Source organism: Siniperca chuatsi, linkage group LG22 (assembly GCF_020085105.1).
Source record: "Siniperca chuatsi isolate FFG_IHB_CAS linkage group LG22, ASM2008510v1, whole genome shotgun sequence".
NCBI lineage: Eukaryota > Metazoa > Chordata > Actinopteri > Centrarchiformes > Sinipercidae > Siniperca > Siniperca chuatsi.
In genome coordinates this window covers 24,053,447-24,073,827 of record NC_058063.1, presented here as the reverse complement: position 1 = coordinate 24,073,827, position 20,381 = coordinate 24,053,447, and the positions used below count along the sequence as shown (strand labels likewise).

Below are 20,381 nucleotides of genomic sequence, written 5' to 3'. Positions count from 1 at the left end.
TACAGCTCAGTTTGGTGCTAACGCCATCCTGGGCGTGTCGCTGGCCGTCTGTAAGGCCGGAGCAGCAGAGAAGGGAGTTCCTCTCTACCGCCACATCGCCGACCTTGCCGGACACAAAGACGTCATACTTCCTGTTCCTGTGAGTGGGAGGGGCTTCAGATGGGTGGGAGGGGCATTGGCTCAGATGTTAAGTGTCTGAGCCAATGCCCCAGACATTAGTGGACAAATGAAAATTGTCCCCTAATTTTGTTAGTTGTTTAGTAGGCAACTAAAAAGGTTAATGGTTAAAAGTCAGCATAGGAGGCTAGTTATATGGTCAAAATGACTATTGAGTTAAAGTAATTGTAGTGTTTTATAAACGTTTTGTTCTCCTCTGCAGGCCTTTAACGTCATTAACGGAGGAAGCCATGCTGGAAACAAACTGGCCATGCAGGAGTTCATGATTCTTCCAGTTGGAGCCGCCAACTTCCACGAGGCCATGAGGATCGGAGCTGAGGTGCTACGGATTTACCAAAAGTTGTTGTATTAGTGGTTATGTTGTTAGTATTAGTATTTATTTGATATACTCTATTCTGCTGCATTATTTCTACTACAGCTTCAAGTAAACATTGATGTCCATGTCTAACTGTATTATGATGTGTGTATGTTCAGGTCTACCACAACCTGAAGAATGTGATCAAAGCGAAATACGGTAAAGACGCCACCAATGTGGGAGATGAGGGAGGCTTCGCCCCCAACATCCTGGAGAACAATGAGGGTGAGACATCCACCTGTCTGTCTCTCTGTCTGTCTGACGGTGTGAGAATGATCTTTTTGTAGCCATGAGTATTATGCTACATTAGGGGTGTGTTATATCATATAATTTGTGAAAATACCAATATAAATCTTGCTCCCACAAAAACTGTCATGATCTTAATGATATTGTAGCACTTGTCATGTATTTAAGTCATCATTATGTAAATATAATAAGTTCTTAAGCAAAAATGGCAAATATTCTCAGATTCCAGCTTCTTAAATGTGAATACTTTATTCACTGGTTTTATGATGTTACAGTTATTGACGTAAGAGGGTGCTGTATAGAGGTATGTGGACCCAAAAGCAGATGACGAGGAAGTGGTCTCAGGGTGAAGTAGCCGGATGGCTACCGTGTTTATTGTGGGGTGGAATGCAGGCAAGTACAGGCAGAGGTGAAAGTAGGGGAGTGAGTCCAAGGTGGAAAACATAGTTCACAAGGGAGCAGGCAAAATCCAAAAATCCAAACAAGGTCCACGGGAGAACAAAGAATCCAACACAAACTTACAGTCAATGCTCGGCAGGAACAACACCATGTGTACAACGATGATCCAACACTGAACAAAGAAAAGAACCAGACTAAATACCCTGGGGGAGGTGAGACAACGAGACACAGGTGCAAACAATCAAGGGAGGGCCAACAATCAAAACTGGAGGGAAAACACAGACAGGAAGTAACAACACAAGACACACAAGGGAAGAAGAATACTACCAAAATAAACCAGGAAGTGATAACACCTAAACTACCACAGTTATATTGTAATATGATAATATTCATACTATAGTTCTCGTCATAAATATGGTTATGGCGAAAATACCTTGTAAGACTGTGATATTATTTGTACTACTCTGGTCTACATTTACTTGCTACTTGGTTAAGTGATATTTTGAACAGAATTTGAAGTGTAAATGAGTAAAAATGGAATTTGGCTTCAGCAGAGCTACACGATTAAAATGCTGTTCCATGTGTTTTGTTGGATTTGGCTTCATCCAAACACGTCTGAAAGCTGCAGTTGTCCTGACCACTAACTGCCTGAATTTTAGATCAGAACAGTCCATCCTACATTATCACCTACACAGCAAACAAAAACACTTGTTTCCAACACTTTTGTTCCTCTTCGTGCAGCTCTGGAGCTGCTGAAGTCGGCCATCGAGAAGGCCGGTTACCCTGACAAGATCATCATCGGGATGGACGTGGCGGCCTCCGAGTTCTACCGCAGTGGGAAGTACGACCTGGACTTCAAGTCCCCCGACGACCCGTCCAGACACATCAGCGGAGAGAAGCTGGGAGACCTGTACCGCAGCTTCATCAAGAACTACCCCGGTAACCACACACACTTTCTATTCCAAATTTCTCACTGTTTACTTTCTACTATAACCACACGAAATAAAATTCAGGAAACTTGAACTAGAGAAGCACTTCCTGAAGGAAATGCGTGTGAATGCTGTGTGAACTACTCGAGCCAAATCCCTTAAAAATACCTGATACTGACCATGACTTTTGGCAATGGCATTTTTTTATTAAGCACCATTTGAATTTAATGGAGAAATGAAAGACATATAAGGGATAAAAGAACACGTTTTGGAGACATGGAAGTGTTTAAACGGCACATTTCCAATGGAAGTTCTGCATTGGATGTTTTCATGAGTAAAAGAAAGCTCTGTAGCAGCTTTAAGCCTGTAGGGGTCAGTACAACACGAGAATAATCCGCTCTTCATTTACTGTCTCTCTTTCTGTCTCCAGTCCAGTCCATTGAGGATCCATTTGACCAGGACGACTGGGAGAACTGGGCCAAGTTCACCGCCTCTACAGACATCCAGGTGAGACAGACAGACAGGTATGCAAACAGACAGACAGTCACACATACGGTCAGCAACGAGGTGATGAAGATTTAGATTTGATTCAGGAACCAAAACCTGAGGATGAAAAGGAAAAGGACCAGAGTTCGTGGAAAAGTTCCTTAAAAGGACTGCAGTAAGATTAAAGTGACTCATCTGTGTGTGTGTGTGTGTGTGTGTGTGTGTTTTTAACCAATCAGATCGTAGGAGACGACCTGACGGTGACCAATCCAAAGAGGATCCAGCAGGCGGTGGACAAGAAGGCCTGCAACTGTCTGCTGCTCAAAGTCAACCAGATCGGCTCTGTGACCGAGTCCATCCAGGCGTAAGACAGCTGTCTGTCTGACGAGCCGTTGATTGATTGATTGACTGATTGATTGATTGATTGATTGATTGATTGCAATGTGCTGGTTAACTGTGTTTGAGATCAAATTCAACTTACAATTTTTCTCCTGTCTCTCTGTCCATCTGTCTGTCTCACTCTCTCTTTACCTGTCTTTCTCTCTCCCTACCTGTCTACCTCCCTGTCTGTCTCTCTCCCTCTACCTTTCCCCCTGTCTCCCCGTCCCTCCCTACCTGTCTGTCTCTCAGGTGTAAGCTGGCTCAGAGCAGTGGTTGGGGTGTGATGGTCAGCCATCGCTCCGGAGAGACTGAGGACACCTTCATCTCTGACCTGGTGGTCGGACTCTGCACCGGACAGGTAGACAGACAGAAAGAAAATACAATAAGACAAGTAAACAAACAGGCAGGGAGACAAGTAGACAGACAGACAGGTAGAGTAGACAAGCAGGTAGACAGGTAAAGAGACAAGTAGTGACCACCTGTCTCTCTCTCTCTCTCTCAGATAAAGACCGGGGCTCCCTGCAGGTCGGAGCGTCTGGCCAAATACAACCAGCTGATGAGGTGAGAGCGTCCTGTCACGTTGAATTTTACCAGTAAACGCTGCTTGTTGAGTCTGAGAGTTGACAGAGGAATAAAAACACACAGCAGACAGTCAGCTGACCTGACCTCTGTGACCTCTGACCTCTGTGACCTCTGACCTCTGTGACCTCTGACCTGCAGGATCGAGGAGGAGCTCGGAGACAAGGCCAAGTTCACCGGCAAAGACTTCCGCCACCCAAAGATCAACTAAAGCTCCGTCCTGACTTCCTGTCTGTCACCGTGACAACTGACAACCTATGACCCCTGAAGCCCCTCCCCCTACGGCTGGGGGTGAGAGGTCATAGGTCACGGCGGGTTTGACCCCGCCTTCCTAGCTATAATTCCATTACTGATGTTTTCTATATAAAACACAATAAAGACTAAAGAATAAAACAAACCTTCGGTGTATTTTACTGCGTGCTGCTTTTTACAAACATGACGTCTCTTCATGAAAATCACTTTTAAAATACTTCAGAGGTTTCTTGTACTTTACTAAAGGCCGTTCAGGTTTACGCGTGTGGTTTGTAGAATGATAGAGAATAACACAAGTACTGCTATCTTAAGCTAGGCTAGTTGCTTTTTAGCAGGACTATCCTCGTTAACGCCAGAAGCCTCATCAAGGACCATTTAAGCCTCTGCTTGGACCTTGGAACCTCTCAAGGACTCCAGGATCTTCTGGTTTAACTTGGTTTGTGAGGACGTGTGTGCTGCGTGGGGGGGCGGGCAGGAGTGTTGTGCACAGAAACAGACACAAACACACTCAAATGTTTGTTCCCGCATTTAGTCCAGGACTTTTCCTTTGCTCATTGTCGGATCATTGTGTTCCTGTCATGTGTGTGTCTATCATGTGTGTGTTTCTTTGTGCCATTGTCAAGCAGCCAGGCAGTTGTTTCTGTTAAATTTGGCTGGAATTATTCTTTGTCTCCTTTGGACCGTGTCCTGATTCTGGACTTTGAACTTTGCCTGCTCCCTGTTGGATTTGTTTAACCTCGTTGGACTCATTTCCTTGTTTCTACCACTGCCAGCCGGTAACCTGTTTTCCTGTACCCAGACCTATATCTGCCTACCTGCCTGTTACCTGTTTGTTACCTGTTTGTTGCCTGTCTGCCTGTACCTGCCTATATCACACAGGAGAAGAAGTACTAATAGAATAGAAATAGACATAATAATAAATAAGTCTGCAAGCAAATCAAATATGATACACTATAATACACCTAATCAAAATAAGTACAAGTGGGTATGAAGTATAAAGCTAAGTGTACAGTACAATGTAATAATATAAGTAATAGTAGTGCAATCGTGTGTACTGTCAAGTTGAGTGTAGCAGTTTTAACCAGATTATTAGGCGGTGGATATTGCACAGCAGTAATATAGTTTAATAAATATCAACAAACATGGAATAATTAAACTGAGAACAGAGTATACTGCACAGGAGTAAAAGAATATTGCACAATATTTCAGGTATTGCAGTGATGTTAATGGTCCAATGTCCAGTTGAGTAATATCAGTGCCAGCTTCCCCGAAACTTAGAGGGAGGAGATAAAGAGTCTGATGGCCACAGGCAGGAATGACTTCCTGTGGCGCTCTGTGGTGCATTGTGGGGGGATGAGTCTTCTCCTTTGTTTGACCAGCTGAAGGTGCTACTTTGATTGACCAGCACGATATTATACACTATAAACAGGTCAGAAATAAATTAAGTAACATGTTGGTATGGATAAACTAAGTGTCGAGTACCAAGTGGGTTTACTGGTAGATGGTGATGTCAATGTCGTATGTAAAAGCGGCTGTACTGTGTGATGTCACCTCCTCATGAACATTCATATTCATCAGGTTTAAACGAGCGAGTTTGTTCACTTCAGAGAGTTTAGTGAATCGGACTTGAAACACTCGAACGAACAAACCTGACAGAAAAGTTTGGAGATTTTTAGGAGAAGAAAACGAAAATATTGTTGCATGTCTCTCTTCGCTATTATTTCTCCATGCGGATAGTTTTGGTTTCATTTTTCCAGGTTTGTGCTGCACAGTATTGAGAAATGACATGAAATGAAATACATGAAAACATGATTTTGTTTCCAGAGACAGCGTCACTGTTACTCTGCAGATGACCGCCAGCTTCCAGCTTCCTGTAACTGCCCCTCCCCCCCAGTTCTGGGAAAGTTCCTGTTAAACCGAAAGTGAAGTTTTCTCAGAGTCAGATTATCAGGAGGAAAGTGACAGCTGGCTGTGAGCTGCTCACCTCAAAGTGTTACTTTAGTGAGACGCAGATTAAAGAGGACTTTGAGGTAGTTGTAGTTTTTACAGGAAGATGAAGATGTTTGTGGTGTTTGTGACGCTCGTGCACGGTAAGACAACCCCGATCCTCACCGCGGTCCGACGTCATGTCTTTGATCTGTGTTTGTTTGATCTGAGCTTCATTAGTGTGTTTAAGCTCCATGACGATGTTTTCTTCAAAAGAGTAAGTAACTTTGCGTCAACACACGTTTGTGTGAGGCTTAGCACGTGCACTGTTTGTGACGCGCGCTGTCACAGGTGAGCTCGCGGCAGCAGCTCTGACAGGTGTCGTGCACCTGGCCGCGGGAGCGCGCATGCTTCAGAGGTAGTGTTGTTGTAATAACTTGATATTTCCTTTGTAGCCAGGAAATAGAGCTGGTGTGTGTAAACTACTCTGTTAAGGATCATTGCCAGCTGTTTACTTATATGTATATTTCATTTCTCTTCACAGAAGTAGAAGCAGGCCTGTAGTTCTGGGGCAAAGAAGGGCCCAGAGTAGTTTGTTTTAACAAGTGGCTGAACAGCAGCTTGTTTGAAATCAGAGCGACAGACCAGATGGCAACGAGTTATTGATTATAGAGAGCACACAAGGACGATAGAAACAATACAAATTGTTAACAAAGAAGTGGGACAATGTCAAGGGGACTAAAGGAGTTTTTTCAGATTACTAACCAGATTGGTGAGCTGTTGTGGTGAGATTGGAGAAAAACTCTGCAGGACTGTTGGCTGGGAAGGGCAAGGTGTTGACTGAAGGATGTTTGCTCGTAGGTCATTTATCTTACCGACAAAGAAGGAGAGAAAGTTGTTGCACTCAACTGAAAAAATGGATAAAAACAGCAGCTGACGCAGGAGTGACAACGTTACTGATGCTGTCAAACGAGATCTGGGGAGAACGTCAACTATTAGATACAAGCTTAGAAACGGACGTAGCTCTGGCCACTTTATCCAGGACCGACAGGCGGTGCTCATTAAAAGACTGTAGTGGAGAATCCACGTCACTATAATAACAGGGCTATTATCAAAGGCAGCAGGAAACTCTGCTGCAGGGAGATGGTTTAGGATGCGAGAGCTAATTTCACAGCGACAAGGTAAAATATCCAAATTAAGAGACGAAGTCAAAGAAACACAATTATGATCTGAAATAAAAAAGATCCTCAGAAAAAAACAGAATCAATATTTAAACCACGAGTAAGAACCAGAGTATGTCGTCTGAACCTCTCTGTCTGTGTGACCTCACAGTTTCCCAGCATGCCTCAGCTGTGGAGCTGTATGAGGGGGAGGAGTTTGTCCTGCTGCCCTGTGAGTTTCAGACTTTTGAGATGAAGGACCCCACAGTGGTGTGGAGCCGCTACGATCTCAATCCTCCAACCGTCCACCAGCGTCAGCAGGAAGATGATCAACTTACATATCAAAACCAGCTTTACAGCGGCCGAACATCCATGATGCCTGACGCTCTGAAAACCGGAGACCTCAGCCTCAAACTGACAAAACTCCAGCTCTCTGACAGCGGCACCTACACCTGCAGCGTCAGAACGCTGGGAGGACAACGGAGAGTGAGAAACATAAAGCTGAAGGTCAAAGGTCAGCAACAAACCCTAACACCTACTGTAGATACAGGTCAGAGGTCAGAGCTGTAGATACAGGTCAGAGGTCAGTGCTGTAGATACAGGTCAGAGTTCAGGGCTGTAGTTTACAGGCTGCACACACTGCAGAGGACATTCACTTTGTTACAGTCATTCAACACCTCAACATCATCTCTTTAAGATGGAAACAAAGCGGCCCAGATGGTCCAAACCAAAGCTTTGATTCTGTGAAAAACACTCAGTCTGTCTCATCTGTATGAAGTGTCTCCACATGTCCATCAGTCCTGTCTTTTCCCTGAGTATTAGTGGCTCCCACTGAAGACGTGATGGAGCGGTGGAAGGAAAGAGGAGTTCAGACAGTTAACACACTCATTTCAACACCATGTTGAATCAGAAAACAGAGTCACTGTAAACAGTGAGAGTACCATGACCGCTGAGTCGGTTCTGTTATTTGTCAGCTCTTATTGCTATTAAACTGTGCTGATGTGGTTTCAGAGCAGCTGCAGCGTCCAATCACAAACAGGACCAGGTTGGTTTCTGGGTCACCTGAGGGCCCAGGAGGAATAAGACATGAAATAAGGCTGCTGTGATTGAACCTCTCTGTCTGTCTGTGTGATCTCACAGTTTCCCAGCATGCCTCAGCTGTGGAGCTGTATGAGGGGGAGGAGTTTGTCCTGCTGCCCTGTGAGTTTCAGACTTTTGAGATGAAGAACCCCACAGTGGTGTGGAGCCGCGACGATCTCAATCCTCCAACCGTCCACCAGCGTCAGCAGGAAAGTGATGAACTTACATATCAAAACCAGCTTTACAGCGGCCGAACATCCATGATGCCTGACGCTCTGAAAACCGGAGACCTCAGCCTCAATCTGACAAAACTCCACCTCTCTGACAGCGGCACCTACACCTGCACCGCCACAGCGTTAGGAGGACGATGGAGAGTGAGAAACATACAGCTGAAGGTCAAAGGTCAGCAACAAACCCTAACACCTACTGTAGATACAGGTCAGAGTTCAGATCAGTGCTGTAGATACAGGTCAGAGGTCAGTGCAGTAGATACAGGTCAGAGGTCAGAGGTCATGTTCGTGATGTTCTTTGTTTCCTACAGAACGATTTCCATACTGGTCCAAAGTTCTCCTGGTTCTCCTGGTTCTCCTGGCTGTTGGTCTTGTTGCTGGGGGTCTTTTGGTACATTTTTGGCACTATTTCATGTCAGGTATGTCACTACTACTACATTACCCATCAAGCCAATGGTTATCATCTTTACCCTTGTTGCTCCTTGACTGTTGAGGCAGACTGACTCTCACACGCACTTCTTCCACAAACTAAAAGAGTTGAGAGTTAAAAACAACTGATGCAGAGAGCTGAAGAGAAACTTCCAGGTTTTGTTCCAGAAGTAAGAAAACTCTCAAACTCACTCATTCATGAGTAAAAATCAGCTCTCCAACATAACTTTACTAAACAGTTTGTCGTGTGTACAGAATTTATCTGGACAGAGATGGAACATTTTCTTCTTCTGTGGTATTAAACAGCAGGCTAACATAAAAACACTAAGTGTTCCTCCTTGAGTTGTGCTCAGTCATCTGGTCGAATGCTGCTGAGAAACATTGCACAAACTGGAGATTGTTGAGAACAGAGCAGACACATTAGTTCTTCACTGTTTCTGTGCTGATCTATGATCCTAGAGTCTTGATGGCTTTAGGATCATACAGACAGAACCAAAAACTCAGGGAAAGTGCGGGGCGGTGGGGTGTGCATGTACATTAACTCCCACTGGTGTACTAACTATCAAGGTACACAGGAAGGTCTGTCATCCAGGCCTGGAGTTGCTCACTCTGTCCGCAAGAACCTTTTATCTCTCGAGGGAGTTCTCGACTGTTGTATGAATATCCCACCAAGCGCCAACGTCAAGGCAGCAGCCGAGCAAATAGCACACAACACACGCTATGCTCAGCAAATACCCGGACGCCCCAGTGTTCCTCCTTGGTGATTTTAACAGCTGTCAGCTTGATCGCGTTCTGCCAGCCTTCAACCGATATGTAGATGTACCAACAAGATTTAACAAAACTAAAGATCATGTGCTATGGCAGTATTTCTGGATCCTACACAGCCAGAGCTCTTCCACTGCTAGGACTAGCGGACCATAACTTTATCCACCATTTCCTGTTTACAAGCAGCAACTGAAACAATACAGGCCTGTATCACACAGCACCCCCCCAATGGTCGGAGGTTGCACAGCTTCCCAGACTGGGAATTTTTGATGGAGAGCTGGACGAGCAGATTTTGGTCATTACAGACTACATCAAATTCTGTATGGATACTTCGATACCAGTAACGCCTATCGAATTTACCCAAACTCAAAACCCTGGATCACCCCACAAATCAAACTGCTTTTCAACAAGAGGAAACAAGCCTTTAGGCAGAAGGCCTTTGCAGCACTGAAAACTATTGGGACATTAAAAATTTAATTATTCAGGCCAAAATGAACTCTACAGATTTGTAAATATGAACACCAAACAAGCCTTTCAGCGAGTCAGAACTCTCACTGGACAAGCCACCAAGCATCTGTGCACCAGACCCCTTCAACTTTGCCAATTATCTCAACAATTCTATGCCCGATTTGATACCTCTGATTACTCAGCAGTGTCTGAGAGCCTTTTGGACTCTTCGCCCTTCCATGAGTTGGACTACGAGTCCCTCCTAACCAGGCAGGATGTCTACCGCCGACTTATTAGGTGCAAACCCAATAAGGCTCCCGGGCCAGATGGAATCCCAGGTCGGGTTCTGAAAAACAGCGCCCTGGAACTAACACCCATCCTTCACTCTCTCTTCCTCAGATCACTTTGTACTCTATGGAAGACATCGATTGCCATCCCTGTGCCTAAAAACCACACCCATCAGAGTTAAACCACTACAGGCATGTAGCTCTAACCTCTGTTATAATGAAAAGCTTCGAGAAACTGGTCCAAAACATCATCCTTCCATACGTTTTACCATTCCTGGGTCCCCTTCAATTCGCATATAAGCACAGGAGAGGCACAGATGATGCAATGGCCTCTCTTGTGCGCTGTCTGTTACAACACCTGGACACCCCCGGAAACTGTCAGACTTCTCTTTAAGGATTTTAGCTCCACCTTCAACACAATTCAGTGCCATCAGGTAATCGAGAAAATAAAGCACCTCCATGTTCCATCACCACTATCCGCTGGATTCAAAACTTCCTCTCCAACAGACCACAAGTAGTATAAGCAGTACAGGTTGGCAATTCACTGTCACCCACCATTATTCTCAATACCGCCATTCCACAGGGGTGCGTACTCTCTACACCCTTTATACAAACAACTGTCAAAGTCCACCCACTACCCTCTACTTCAAATATGCAGATGACACGGCCATCCCAGCACTACTCAATGACAGCAATGTCTCTCTCTCTGCCGTTCAACATCCCTTATCCCATTTTAATACATGGTGCAACAATGACTTTCTCCACCTTAACATCTCAAAAACTAAAGAACTTCTCTTTTGCCCCCCCAAAACACTGGTCCATCTGGTCCATTATATTAGTGCGCATGCCCCAGCTATTGTGTGTAAGTATAATTTAATCTACGCTCTTTACGAAAATGACAGTAGAAAGTGTTTTGGTACTTTTTTTCGCCGTGGAAAGTCTTCTTCTGCTACTCGGTCAGGGCACCGCTGCAGATCAGCTGTTTGGCTGCATTGTTTACACCAGGGAACAGCTGATCGCGCTGAAGCCGAGCGGCGTAGCGCCCAGGACAACCAATGTCCCCACTGAGATCTGGAGGAGGACACACTGAGGATGCAGAGGTGGGCAAGCTTTGCAACACTTAAAACTATTGGGACATTAAAATTTTAATTATTCAGGCCAAAATGAACTCTACAGATTTATAAATATGAACACCAAACAAGCCTTTCAGCGAGTCAGAACTCTCACTGGACAAGCCACCAAGCATCTGTGCACCAGATCCCATTAACTTTGCCAATAATCTCAACAATTGTGTTTGAAGACAAGTCGGCACCGGTTGCAGGCAGGACGTGATTAATTTCATCTCTAATAGTTAAATTTTATTATTAAAGAAACTCATGAAATCGTTACTACTGAGGGATATAGGAATACATAGATCAATAGAGCTATGACTCTGTCTGCCTGGCTACAGTGCTGAAGAGAAACCTGGGGTTGTTTTTATTTTCCTATAAGTTTTAAGACTATCTTGCCAGACTAAACAAGATTCTTCCAGGTTAAGACGGTGTAGTCCCTCATTCGTCCAGGAGCGGTCCATCGTAGAAAAGGTTTCAGTCGTAGTCATCTGGACACCGTTTTCAGAATCAAGACGTTTCGGCTCCCATCCGGAAGTCATTCTCAACAGACCATTTTCACAATTGAGAATGACTTCTGGATGGGAGCCAAAACGTGTTGATTATAAAAACAGTGTCCAGACGACTACAACTGAAACCTTTTCTACGATTCTTCCAGGTTGTTGGAAAGCCATTTCCTTTCAAGTTTTCGCAATGTTTGCTTTAATTTGCAGGTTTGGGGTTATACCATTGAGCTAACCTTATTTATTAGTCTTTTTTTTTTTGACAAGAAAAAAAGAAAAAAAAAAAGAGAACCAGACAGACAGACTAAGGGACATCAGGCACAATCATCATATGACCAGTCATCTTCGCTTATTTTTATATCAGCTTCTTTTTCCCACCTCTTTTTTTACATACATTGTTGAAAGTCCCCCATCTAACTGTAAACATAAATATAACCTGGAAATCAGTTTTCTGTTAATATTACCCTTATATGCATCAATGAATACTCTAATCAGGTCTTTTCCCTTCTCTCCAGTAGTTTTAATATGTTTATCAAAGTGATGTCTCAGTTGAAGGTATCTGAAAAAATCTTCCTTCCCTAAGTAGTAGGTATCCATGAGTTCTTTAAAAGTATCCAAACCATCAGTGGAGGATACTATACAGTACGAAGTGATACCTGAATTAGTCCAGTGTTTAAATCTACCGTCCAGTCCAGCTGGTGCAAATTCTGTATCATATTTCACCCAACGTAATATTCGTACATTTCTTTCAAATTCCTTATTTTTAAATAGTTTGTACCAGATGATAAGAGGGGCTACCGTCCAATTACTTAATATTTTCAGATGTTTTTTCAGGAGAGTTTTGTCCCCCAGTATAGATTGAAGAGGTTTGCTTATTTGATTTTGCTCTAGGTCCTTCCATTTTGCATCACACATAGGGTCACACCAACAGACCAGAGAACGCAACTGTGCTGCTCTATAATAATCCTCCAAGCACGGTAGAGCCATACCCCCTTTGTCCTTGGGGAGTTGTAATGTTTGAAATCTAATCCTTGGTCTTTGTTTTCCCCAAATAAAAGATGAGATAGTTCTATTCCAATCACTGAATTGCTTGGGAGGCACTTCAACAGGCAAGGATTGAAAAAGAAAAAGCAGCCTGGGTAGTATATTCATCTTTATAGCGTCTATTCTGTTGTACATATTCATTGGTAATAATGACCAACGGTTTAAGTCTGCTTTAATATCAGCTGTTATTGGAATATAATTGTGGTCATAAATGGCCGAGACCTCTTTAGGTATTTGTACCCCTAAATATTTAATTGTATCACTTTTCCATTTAAATTGAGAGACCTTACAAATATTTTCTTGTGGTTCGTAGTTGAAAGTAAGCGTTTGAGTTTTGTGCAGGTTTAGTTTATAGCCGGAATATGAACCAAATTCTTTAAGAAGAGATAATAATTTAGGCAAACTTGCATTAGGGCTAGTAAGTGTCACAAGTATGTCATCCGCATATGCGCATATCTTATGTTGTGTATCTCCTATTACTACCCCCGTTATATCATTGTCTTCTCTAATTGCTTGTGTCAAAGGCTCTATGAAGAGTGGGGCTGAGGGGGCATCCCTGTCGACATCCCCTTTCAAGAAATATTGTTTTGGATAAATCCCCATTTATTTTAATTCTAGCCGTAGGAGAGGAGTATAGGGAATTTAAACTTCTAATTACCTGGTCATTAAAACCAAAACGGCTAAGGACCAAGTATAGATATTCCCATCGAACAGAGTCGAACGCCTTTTCGGCATCAAGACTTATAACTACAGATTCCATATCACTGTTCCTCATATGGTCAATGAGGTGGAGAGCCCGTCTCACATTGTCCTGGGTTTGCCTATTTTTAACAAAGCCTGTCTGGTCTGTATCTATTAAATCTGGGATTATGTTTTCCAGCCGTTTTGCAAGTATTGACGCATATAGTCTATAATCTATGTTTAAAACTGATATAGGTCTATAGGAGCTGCAGTCTGTTTTGTTTTTACCCACTTTAGGAATCACTGAGATTACTGCTTGTCTCCAGGACACCGGAGTCTCACCACCTCCCAGAACATAGTTAAAACAATCCTTTAGCATTGGTGTTTGGTTATTGTTTCCCTGGTGGCTTTGTACCATTCTGATGGGTACCCATCTGCACCTGGCATTTTATTTGTTTTTAATCTTGATATTGCCTTATTTATCTCATCCTCTGTTATCTCCTGAGTTATTATTTTGTTTTGCTCTGTCCCTATAGATGGTAGGTCCAAAGATGTTAGAAAGGATGATATGACAGCTCACTCAGTTGTTCAGGGCTGAGCATATAATTTTGTATAATACGTTTCAAAGGCATTTTGAATGTCTTCCAAATTATGATACATCTCATTAGTCCTAGGGTCTCTCACTTTATGTATAAATCTCTCAGCCTGTTGTTTCCGTATTCTCCATGCAAGTAGTTTTTTAGACTTAGGGCCATTTTCATAGAAATTTTGTTTAATTAGTTTAGCTTTCTTCTCTACTTGATTTTCGTATAGGTTGTTTAAGGTTCGTTTAGTCTCCGTTATGTCATTTACAATACTGGTATCATTATATTCCGTATGTTTACTTTCTAGTGATTTTAATTTTTCAATCAGGTCTTTAATTTGTCTCTCTTTTTCCTTTTTCTTCTGAGCCGACCACATTATGAGTTTACCTCTAATAACAGCTTTTGCAGCATCCCATAATGTGCTAGGAGACACTGCTCCGTTGTCATTATGGGTCATATAATCTTTAAATTCTGTCTTTATATACTTTTGACACTGAGGATCATTCAGAAGGCTAGTGTTAAGTCTCCACAAAGTCTCTTTAGGCTTGTTGTCTAAATGTAATGTTAAGTACACCGCTGCATGGTCGGAAATGTCTCTTACCCCTATATCACAATTTATAATCCCATGTCTATTTAAATTTAGCATAAAAAAATAGTCAATTCTTGAGTATGCGGAGTGGGGGTGGGAGAAAAAAGTAAATTGTTTGTCATGTGGATGCAGTTCCCTCCATATGTCTATCATTCCAATTTCTTTAAGCATTTTATTTCACATATAGCGCTTCAGATCTTATATTTTTTGTTCTATTTGAGGAGTCCAGGGATGGCTGTAGCTGGATGTTCCAGTCCCCCCCACAAATCAATACACCTGATGTTTCCGTGGAGATCATATTAAAAACTTTCTTAATCAACTGTTTATCATGTCCTGGTGGTCTATAGACATTCATTAATGTAACTTCTTTGTGGTCGATAAAGCCTTTGACCATTAAGTATCGCCCTTCCTTGTCAGTAATTTGTGAGCAGAGCTGGAAATTTACCTTATTTGAAATTAGTATAGCTACCACCCTTGCACTTCCTCTTTCGAAGGAGGAGTAATATGAATTTTTGAAACCCATTTTCCGCAACTTTTCATGTTCAGTATTCGAAAGATGTGTTTCTTGCCAAAAAATTCAGTCTTGTTTTTCCCTTTTCATTTTGGCAATTACTTTACTTCTTTTTATAGGATTATGTAATCCATTTACATTAAGTGTGATTATTCTGTATTTTTGATGCGGCATTTCAGTCAATATGAAAGTAAAAATGTTTACCAAGACGTTTAAGCATCCCTAGAAGGCCTGAACAACTGAACTTCTGTCTGTGAAACAAAATGAAACTTAACACATAAACACAAACGCTTAACATAAATGACTTCCATCTCTGAAGTATGAATTCTACTTCCAAAACTAGACGGGAAGCCCTACATCTGGAAGGGGCCCCTCTAAGCGTGGACCAAAATCTCTGACTACATGAAATCAGAACCGTCCACATAGAAAACAGGCATGAATTCCCAGATGCGGTCAATTTAAATTTCTCAAACTAACATAAATAGGAAAGTTCGCCCGGTCTCATATTACCTCCTGGAAATACGAAACTGTTGGAGACACATGATAGGCTACACTCTTACCAGGCGGTCTTTTCAAAAGTTACTCAGTTACTCATGGCACCTCCTTTATCGCCTATCATCGAGTTTTGTTGCGATTTTCCTTTTGTCTTTCTCGTGTTTCCCCCTCTCATGCTACAGATGACAACTTTTCCTATCTGAATAATCAGTATTTATTTCGGGGGAATAAGACCATCTGGGAGCCTCTAACTTATGCTGCCGGTCGCGTCTGCGTCATGCTGGAAGTCCCCTTTATTATCTTCTTTGTTAGAGGGGCGATAGAATCGAGTGTCGTTCTCAGTGAGCCTGCAGCGCTATCAACTAGATGGTCAATTTGGGAGGGGCTGCGATTTGCACAAGAGTCCTCTGTTATATTGAGACATAACATTGAATTAAATGCAGATGGGATCGCTTCTTTGAATCTAGCCACAGCAATATCAGATAGACATCTAGAGTAGGAGTTTTTGCCTAATGGCGTGTAGTCCAGTAATAGCAGTTCAAAAGTTATTAAATAATGGTCCGATAATGAAGGATTCTGTGGAAAGACTATTAAATGTTCAATTTCAATGCTATATACCAGAACAAGGTCGAGGGTGTGGTTAAAACAGTGAGTGGCTTCATGTACACTCTGACAGAAGCCAATCGAATCTAATGAGGTAAACGCAGTACTAAGGCTATCATTTTCAACGTCCACATGAATATTAAAATCACCTACAATAATTACTTTATCCGTTTTAACATAAAAACTCTGAGAATTCAGATAAAAACTCAGAATAAGGACCAGGAGCGCGGTACACTATAACAAATATTGACTGTCGTGTTTTCCAGGTCGGGTGTGAAAGACTAAGAACGAGGCTTTTGAATGAGTTATAATTTAGTTTAGGTTTAGGGCTGATTAACAGGCTTGAGTCGAAGATGGCTGCAACTCCACCTCCTCGGTGCCTCGAGGAATGTGAGTATTAATATGACTGGGCGGAGTGGATTCATTTAGGCTAACATATTCTTCGTGTCCCAGCCAGGTTTCAGTAAGACAGAATAAATCAATATGATACTCTGATATTAAATCGTTCACTAGTACAGCTTTAGATGACAGAGATCTGATGTTTAAGAGTCCACATTTAATTCTCCTGTTTTGTTGTGCTATTTCAGCATTTTTGTTTAGGTTTTTATGTATAACTCCTCTTCTGTTAACTTTAGGTTTTATTAATTTAAGTGGTTGGGGGGCAGACACCGTCACTAAGGAGTTTTGGGTGGGTAACTGCTCTGGAAGCGCAGAGAAGCGTGTAGGACTGCAACTCTGCCTCCTGGTCTCAACTCTGAGTTGTCACGGTTTAGGTCCACTAATAAACTCGGTCAGATATCTGGATATGAGAGCTGCTCCATCCAAAGTGGGGTGAATGCCGTCTCTCCTAATCAGACCAGGTCTTCCCCAGAAAGTCCACCAGTTATCTACAAAGCCCACATCGTTTGCTGGACACCACCTCGACAGCCAGTGGCGGCATGAAGACATGCGGTTAAACATGTCATCACCGGTCAGGTTTGGCAGGGGCCCAGAGAAAACTACAGAGTCCGACGTTATCTTTGCATATGTACACACCGACTCAACATTAAACTTAGTGACCTCCGACTGGCGTAATCAGGGGTCGTTACCTCCGACATGAATAACAATCTTACTGTATTAACGCTTATCCTTAGCCAGCAGTTTTAAATAGGATTCAGAGTCTGGCCCCAGGAATACATCTGACGATGGTCGCTGGTGTCGCTAACTTCACGTTTCTCAAAATAGAGCTGCCAATAATCAGAGTTGGTTTCTCAGCAGGCGTGTCGCTGAGTGGGGAGAACTTGATAGAAACATTAACAGGTTGGTGGTGAACCGTGGGCTTCTGCTTGGGGCTGTGCTTCCTCCGGACAGTCACCCAGCCTCCCTGGTTTAACAGGAGCTACCTCTGGTCGGTCTGCACCAGCTACTGGGGGCTGGCTAACTACAGCAGCTAATGGTTGAGTTCCCAAGGTGCAGAACCGTGTTTCCAATTCACTAAGCCTCGCCTCCAATGCTACAAATAAACTACATTTATTACATGTGCCATTATCACTAAAGGAGGCAGAGGAAGAGCTAAACATTTGACACACCGAGCAGGAGAGAGCAGGAGAGTGAGAGGGAGAGAGAGAATCCATTGCTAGCTGCTAAGCTAAAGAACTGTAGCTAGCAAAAATGAATAGCGTGTAAACTGTGGGATTAGTGAGAAAGTCGTTAAAAGAAGGAGAGAGCTATGAGTGCCTGAGCAGAACTAGTGTACGTTTAAATGTATAGCAGAAAGTTTGTCGCTATAAAGAAGAATCGAACAAATGAACTGTGATGAGCTAGAGCAGCAAAAATATGCTACTACTAAAACAAAAACACCGGTGACCGGAAATGAGACAATACGCTTACCGCAGCAAAAAAACAAGTCTGAGCATTAAGGGCACTTTTGCTCCAAATTCTGTTCATTTCTGATCCGGCCTCTGTCATGCTGCTGCCGCACTTTCTCTTTCCCCTGTCCAGGAACAACCTGAGAATGAATCAATCACTGATAATAATATAATATACTAATAATATACTCCTGATGCCTCCCAATGTTTCAGTTTCTGTCGTTATCTCTGGTTTGTCTTCGAGGAACTTTTGTGGATTCTCAGTAAAATCTCAGCAGCTTCTTGTCAGTTTGACGGGATGAAGATTAATTTTCCTTGAGAGGAAACAAGAACACAAACTGATTCAAAATGAACGAGTAGTTGTTAGTTCAGCTACGTCACCGACCTCCATCTCCATCACCACACTCCCTCCCACAGCCTCTGTTCCTCTGACACCAACCTCCTGCCCCCATCAGCCAGGACCAAGCACCAACCATGGGGGGACAGGGCCTCCTCCGTACAGCGGGACACTTCAGTGTCCAACTTTTCTGCTGAGGTTTGGTTGCAGCTCCCCTGCAGGGCTGCTGCAGCGAGCACACGTGATCCTCCAACCTCATTAAATCCAACATGCTGTTCTCTTCTCTGCCACCAGGAGGCGCTCCCTCATCACTGCTCCATCTGTCAGCAGTGAGGAGTCTTCCTGTATTACATATCATACAGGGGCTGCTGCATAAATCATCCTAATCTGCTACAGATCTATTAGAACATGTTCAACACAGAGCCACAAGTCACATGATGAAAAGTTCATTTTAAATGTGGATATATCTCACAGCTGCTGTCATGAACCTGCAGTTCTGTTGACTGTCAGACGATGTCGTGCTCATAAAATACAGATTTGATCAGCAGCTTGCAGTGACGGCTGGTTAACAGCTAGTTTTATGACCAAATCTGTTTCTCACTCACTCTGTTGTCTAACTTAGGAAACAGAACAAACATGTGAAACACTGAGTGTGTTTCTGCCTGGAGACCTTCTGTCGTCTCTAACTGTATCTGAACTATCAGATCACACAGCTGCTGTCATTAACATGTGCTCATGCTGATATATTATAAAGGAAGGATCTGCAGCAGCGAGCTGGAAGTAACTGGGCCGCACTGAGAGGATCAATTCTGTTTTTGCTAACTCGACCTCTTGTGTAGCTTTATATTGCAGTGATCTGAAACAGCGAGGTCTGGGGTTATTAGAGAAAGTAGTATCTTGTTTAAAAAGTAAATCTCCGGGGGGGCAGACCCCTGGACCCCCCAGCAGGTCTGTGTTTGTCTCTGCTCACGCATCCTTCTCACCTGTTTCACCCCTAACCAGTTTGATTCCTATAATAACAATAATGATATTATTAATATTCACTTTCTGTCAGAAGTTTTAGTGAAGTCCAATAATTAGACTGTAACTGTGTCTCAGAGACAGCTGATAAAGATTTGACTGAGTCCATTTGACATTAATACTCAGTGATTTAATAAACAGTCAGCTGTGCTGCTGATTGGACAGACAGCAAAGACAACACTGTCTCTGTCAGATGGGACAAGGGGACGGATTTCACTTCCTGCTGCCGTCTGTACAGCTGATGTTGTGTCTGTTGTCCTCTCAGTCTACCAGGTGGAGGTAAAGGTGGATTCAGGGGTGGAGTCTGTCCTGCTGCCCTGCAAAACAACAGTTCGCCTGCCTGAAGACGTCACAGTGGAGTGGTGGGACAGAGACAACAGGACGGTCCACGTGTATCAGAAAGACTCTGACCGGTCTGAAGAACAGGACCAGGTTTACAGAGGCCGAACAGAGATGAAGCTGCTGAGAACTGGAGACCTCAGTCTGACCCTGAAATCCCCCACAGACAGAGACGGAGGGATCTACACCTGCACCGCCTACAGCAGGAAGGGAGACATACTGATGAGGAAACAGGTGGAGCTCCGGGTCAAAGGTCAGTGCTGTAGATACAGGTCAGAGGTCAGAGCTGTCTATTAGATTCCTATAATAACAATAATGATATTATTAATATGAATGAGTTGAAATGTCTCTCACACGTCCAGCTCAACGCTCTACAAAAAGCCTCTTGGACCACTAAAGTCCGCCGGACTAGATTTTCCGCCATTTTGAATGTTTTGAAAAACACATTTTTGACCTCTCCTCCTAAACCGCAGGTCCGATTGCTACCAAACGTTCGGTGGAACATCATTGGACGAAGCTTATCAAAAGTTGTATAAAGCTTGTTGATATCTTATTTAGTTTTCAAGATATTGACCAATGAGCTTCAGAAGG

At 43.1% G+C, this 20,381-nt stretch overlaps 2 protein-coding genes across 13 annotated transcripts in view; both read left to right on the top strand.

Annotated features, from left to right (window-relative positions):
• The window catches only part of eno3 (enolase 3, (beta, muscle)), a 40,564-nt gene that overhangs the window by 6,594 nt on the left and 13,589 nt on the right, over positions 1–20,381 (top strand). Inside the window, exons 6-14 of one of the 2 annotated variants that reach the window (XM_044184082.1) lie at positions 6–139; positions 380–496; positions 652–757; positions 1,919–2,116; positions 2,537–2,613; positions 2,832–2,956; positions 3,223–3,331; positions 3,476–3,534; positions 3,694–3,949. In XM_044184082.1, the coding sequence (XP_044040017.1) occupies positions 6–139; positions 380–496; positions 652–757; positions 1,919–2,116; positions 2,537–2,613; positions 2,832–2,956; positions 3,223–3,331; positions 3,476–3,534; positions 3,694–3,763 (995 nt within the window). In that variant the 3' untranslated portion in view covers positions 3,764–3,949. Of the gene's footprint in view, positions 1–5; positions 140–379; positions 497–651; positions 758–1,918; positions 2,117–2,536; positions 2,614–2,831; positions 2,957–3,222; positions 3,332–3,475; positions 3,535–3,693; positions 3,950–20,381 lie in introns of those variants that run through there. The other variant, XM_044184081.1, reaches the window with a different exon arrangement.
• Positions 5,726–20,381, top strand: part of LOC122870097 — a 387,819-nt gene continuing 373,163 nt past the window's right edge. For 3 of the 11 annotated variants that reach the window (XM_044183860.1, XM_044183858.1, XM_044183851.1), the window contains exons 1-2: positions 5,729–5,894; positions 7,063–7,404. In XM_044183860.1, coding sequence (XP_044039795.1) covers positions 5,858–5,894; positions 7,063–7,404 — 379 coding nt within the window. In that variant the 5' untranslated portion in view covers positions 5,729–5,857. Of the gene's footprint in view, positions 5,895–7,062; positions 7,405–8,030; positions 8,373–8,511; positions 8,620–19,716; positions 20,044–20,381 lie in introns of all 11 variants that reach the window. The other 8 variants (XM_044183855.1, XM_044183853.1, XM_044183856.1 and 5 more) reach the window with 8 other exon arrangements.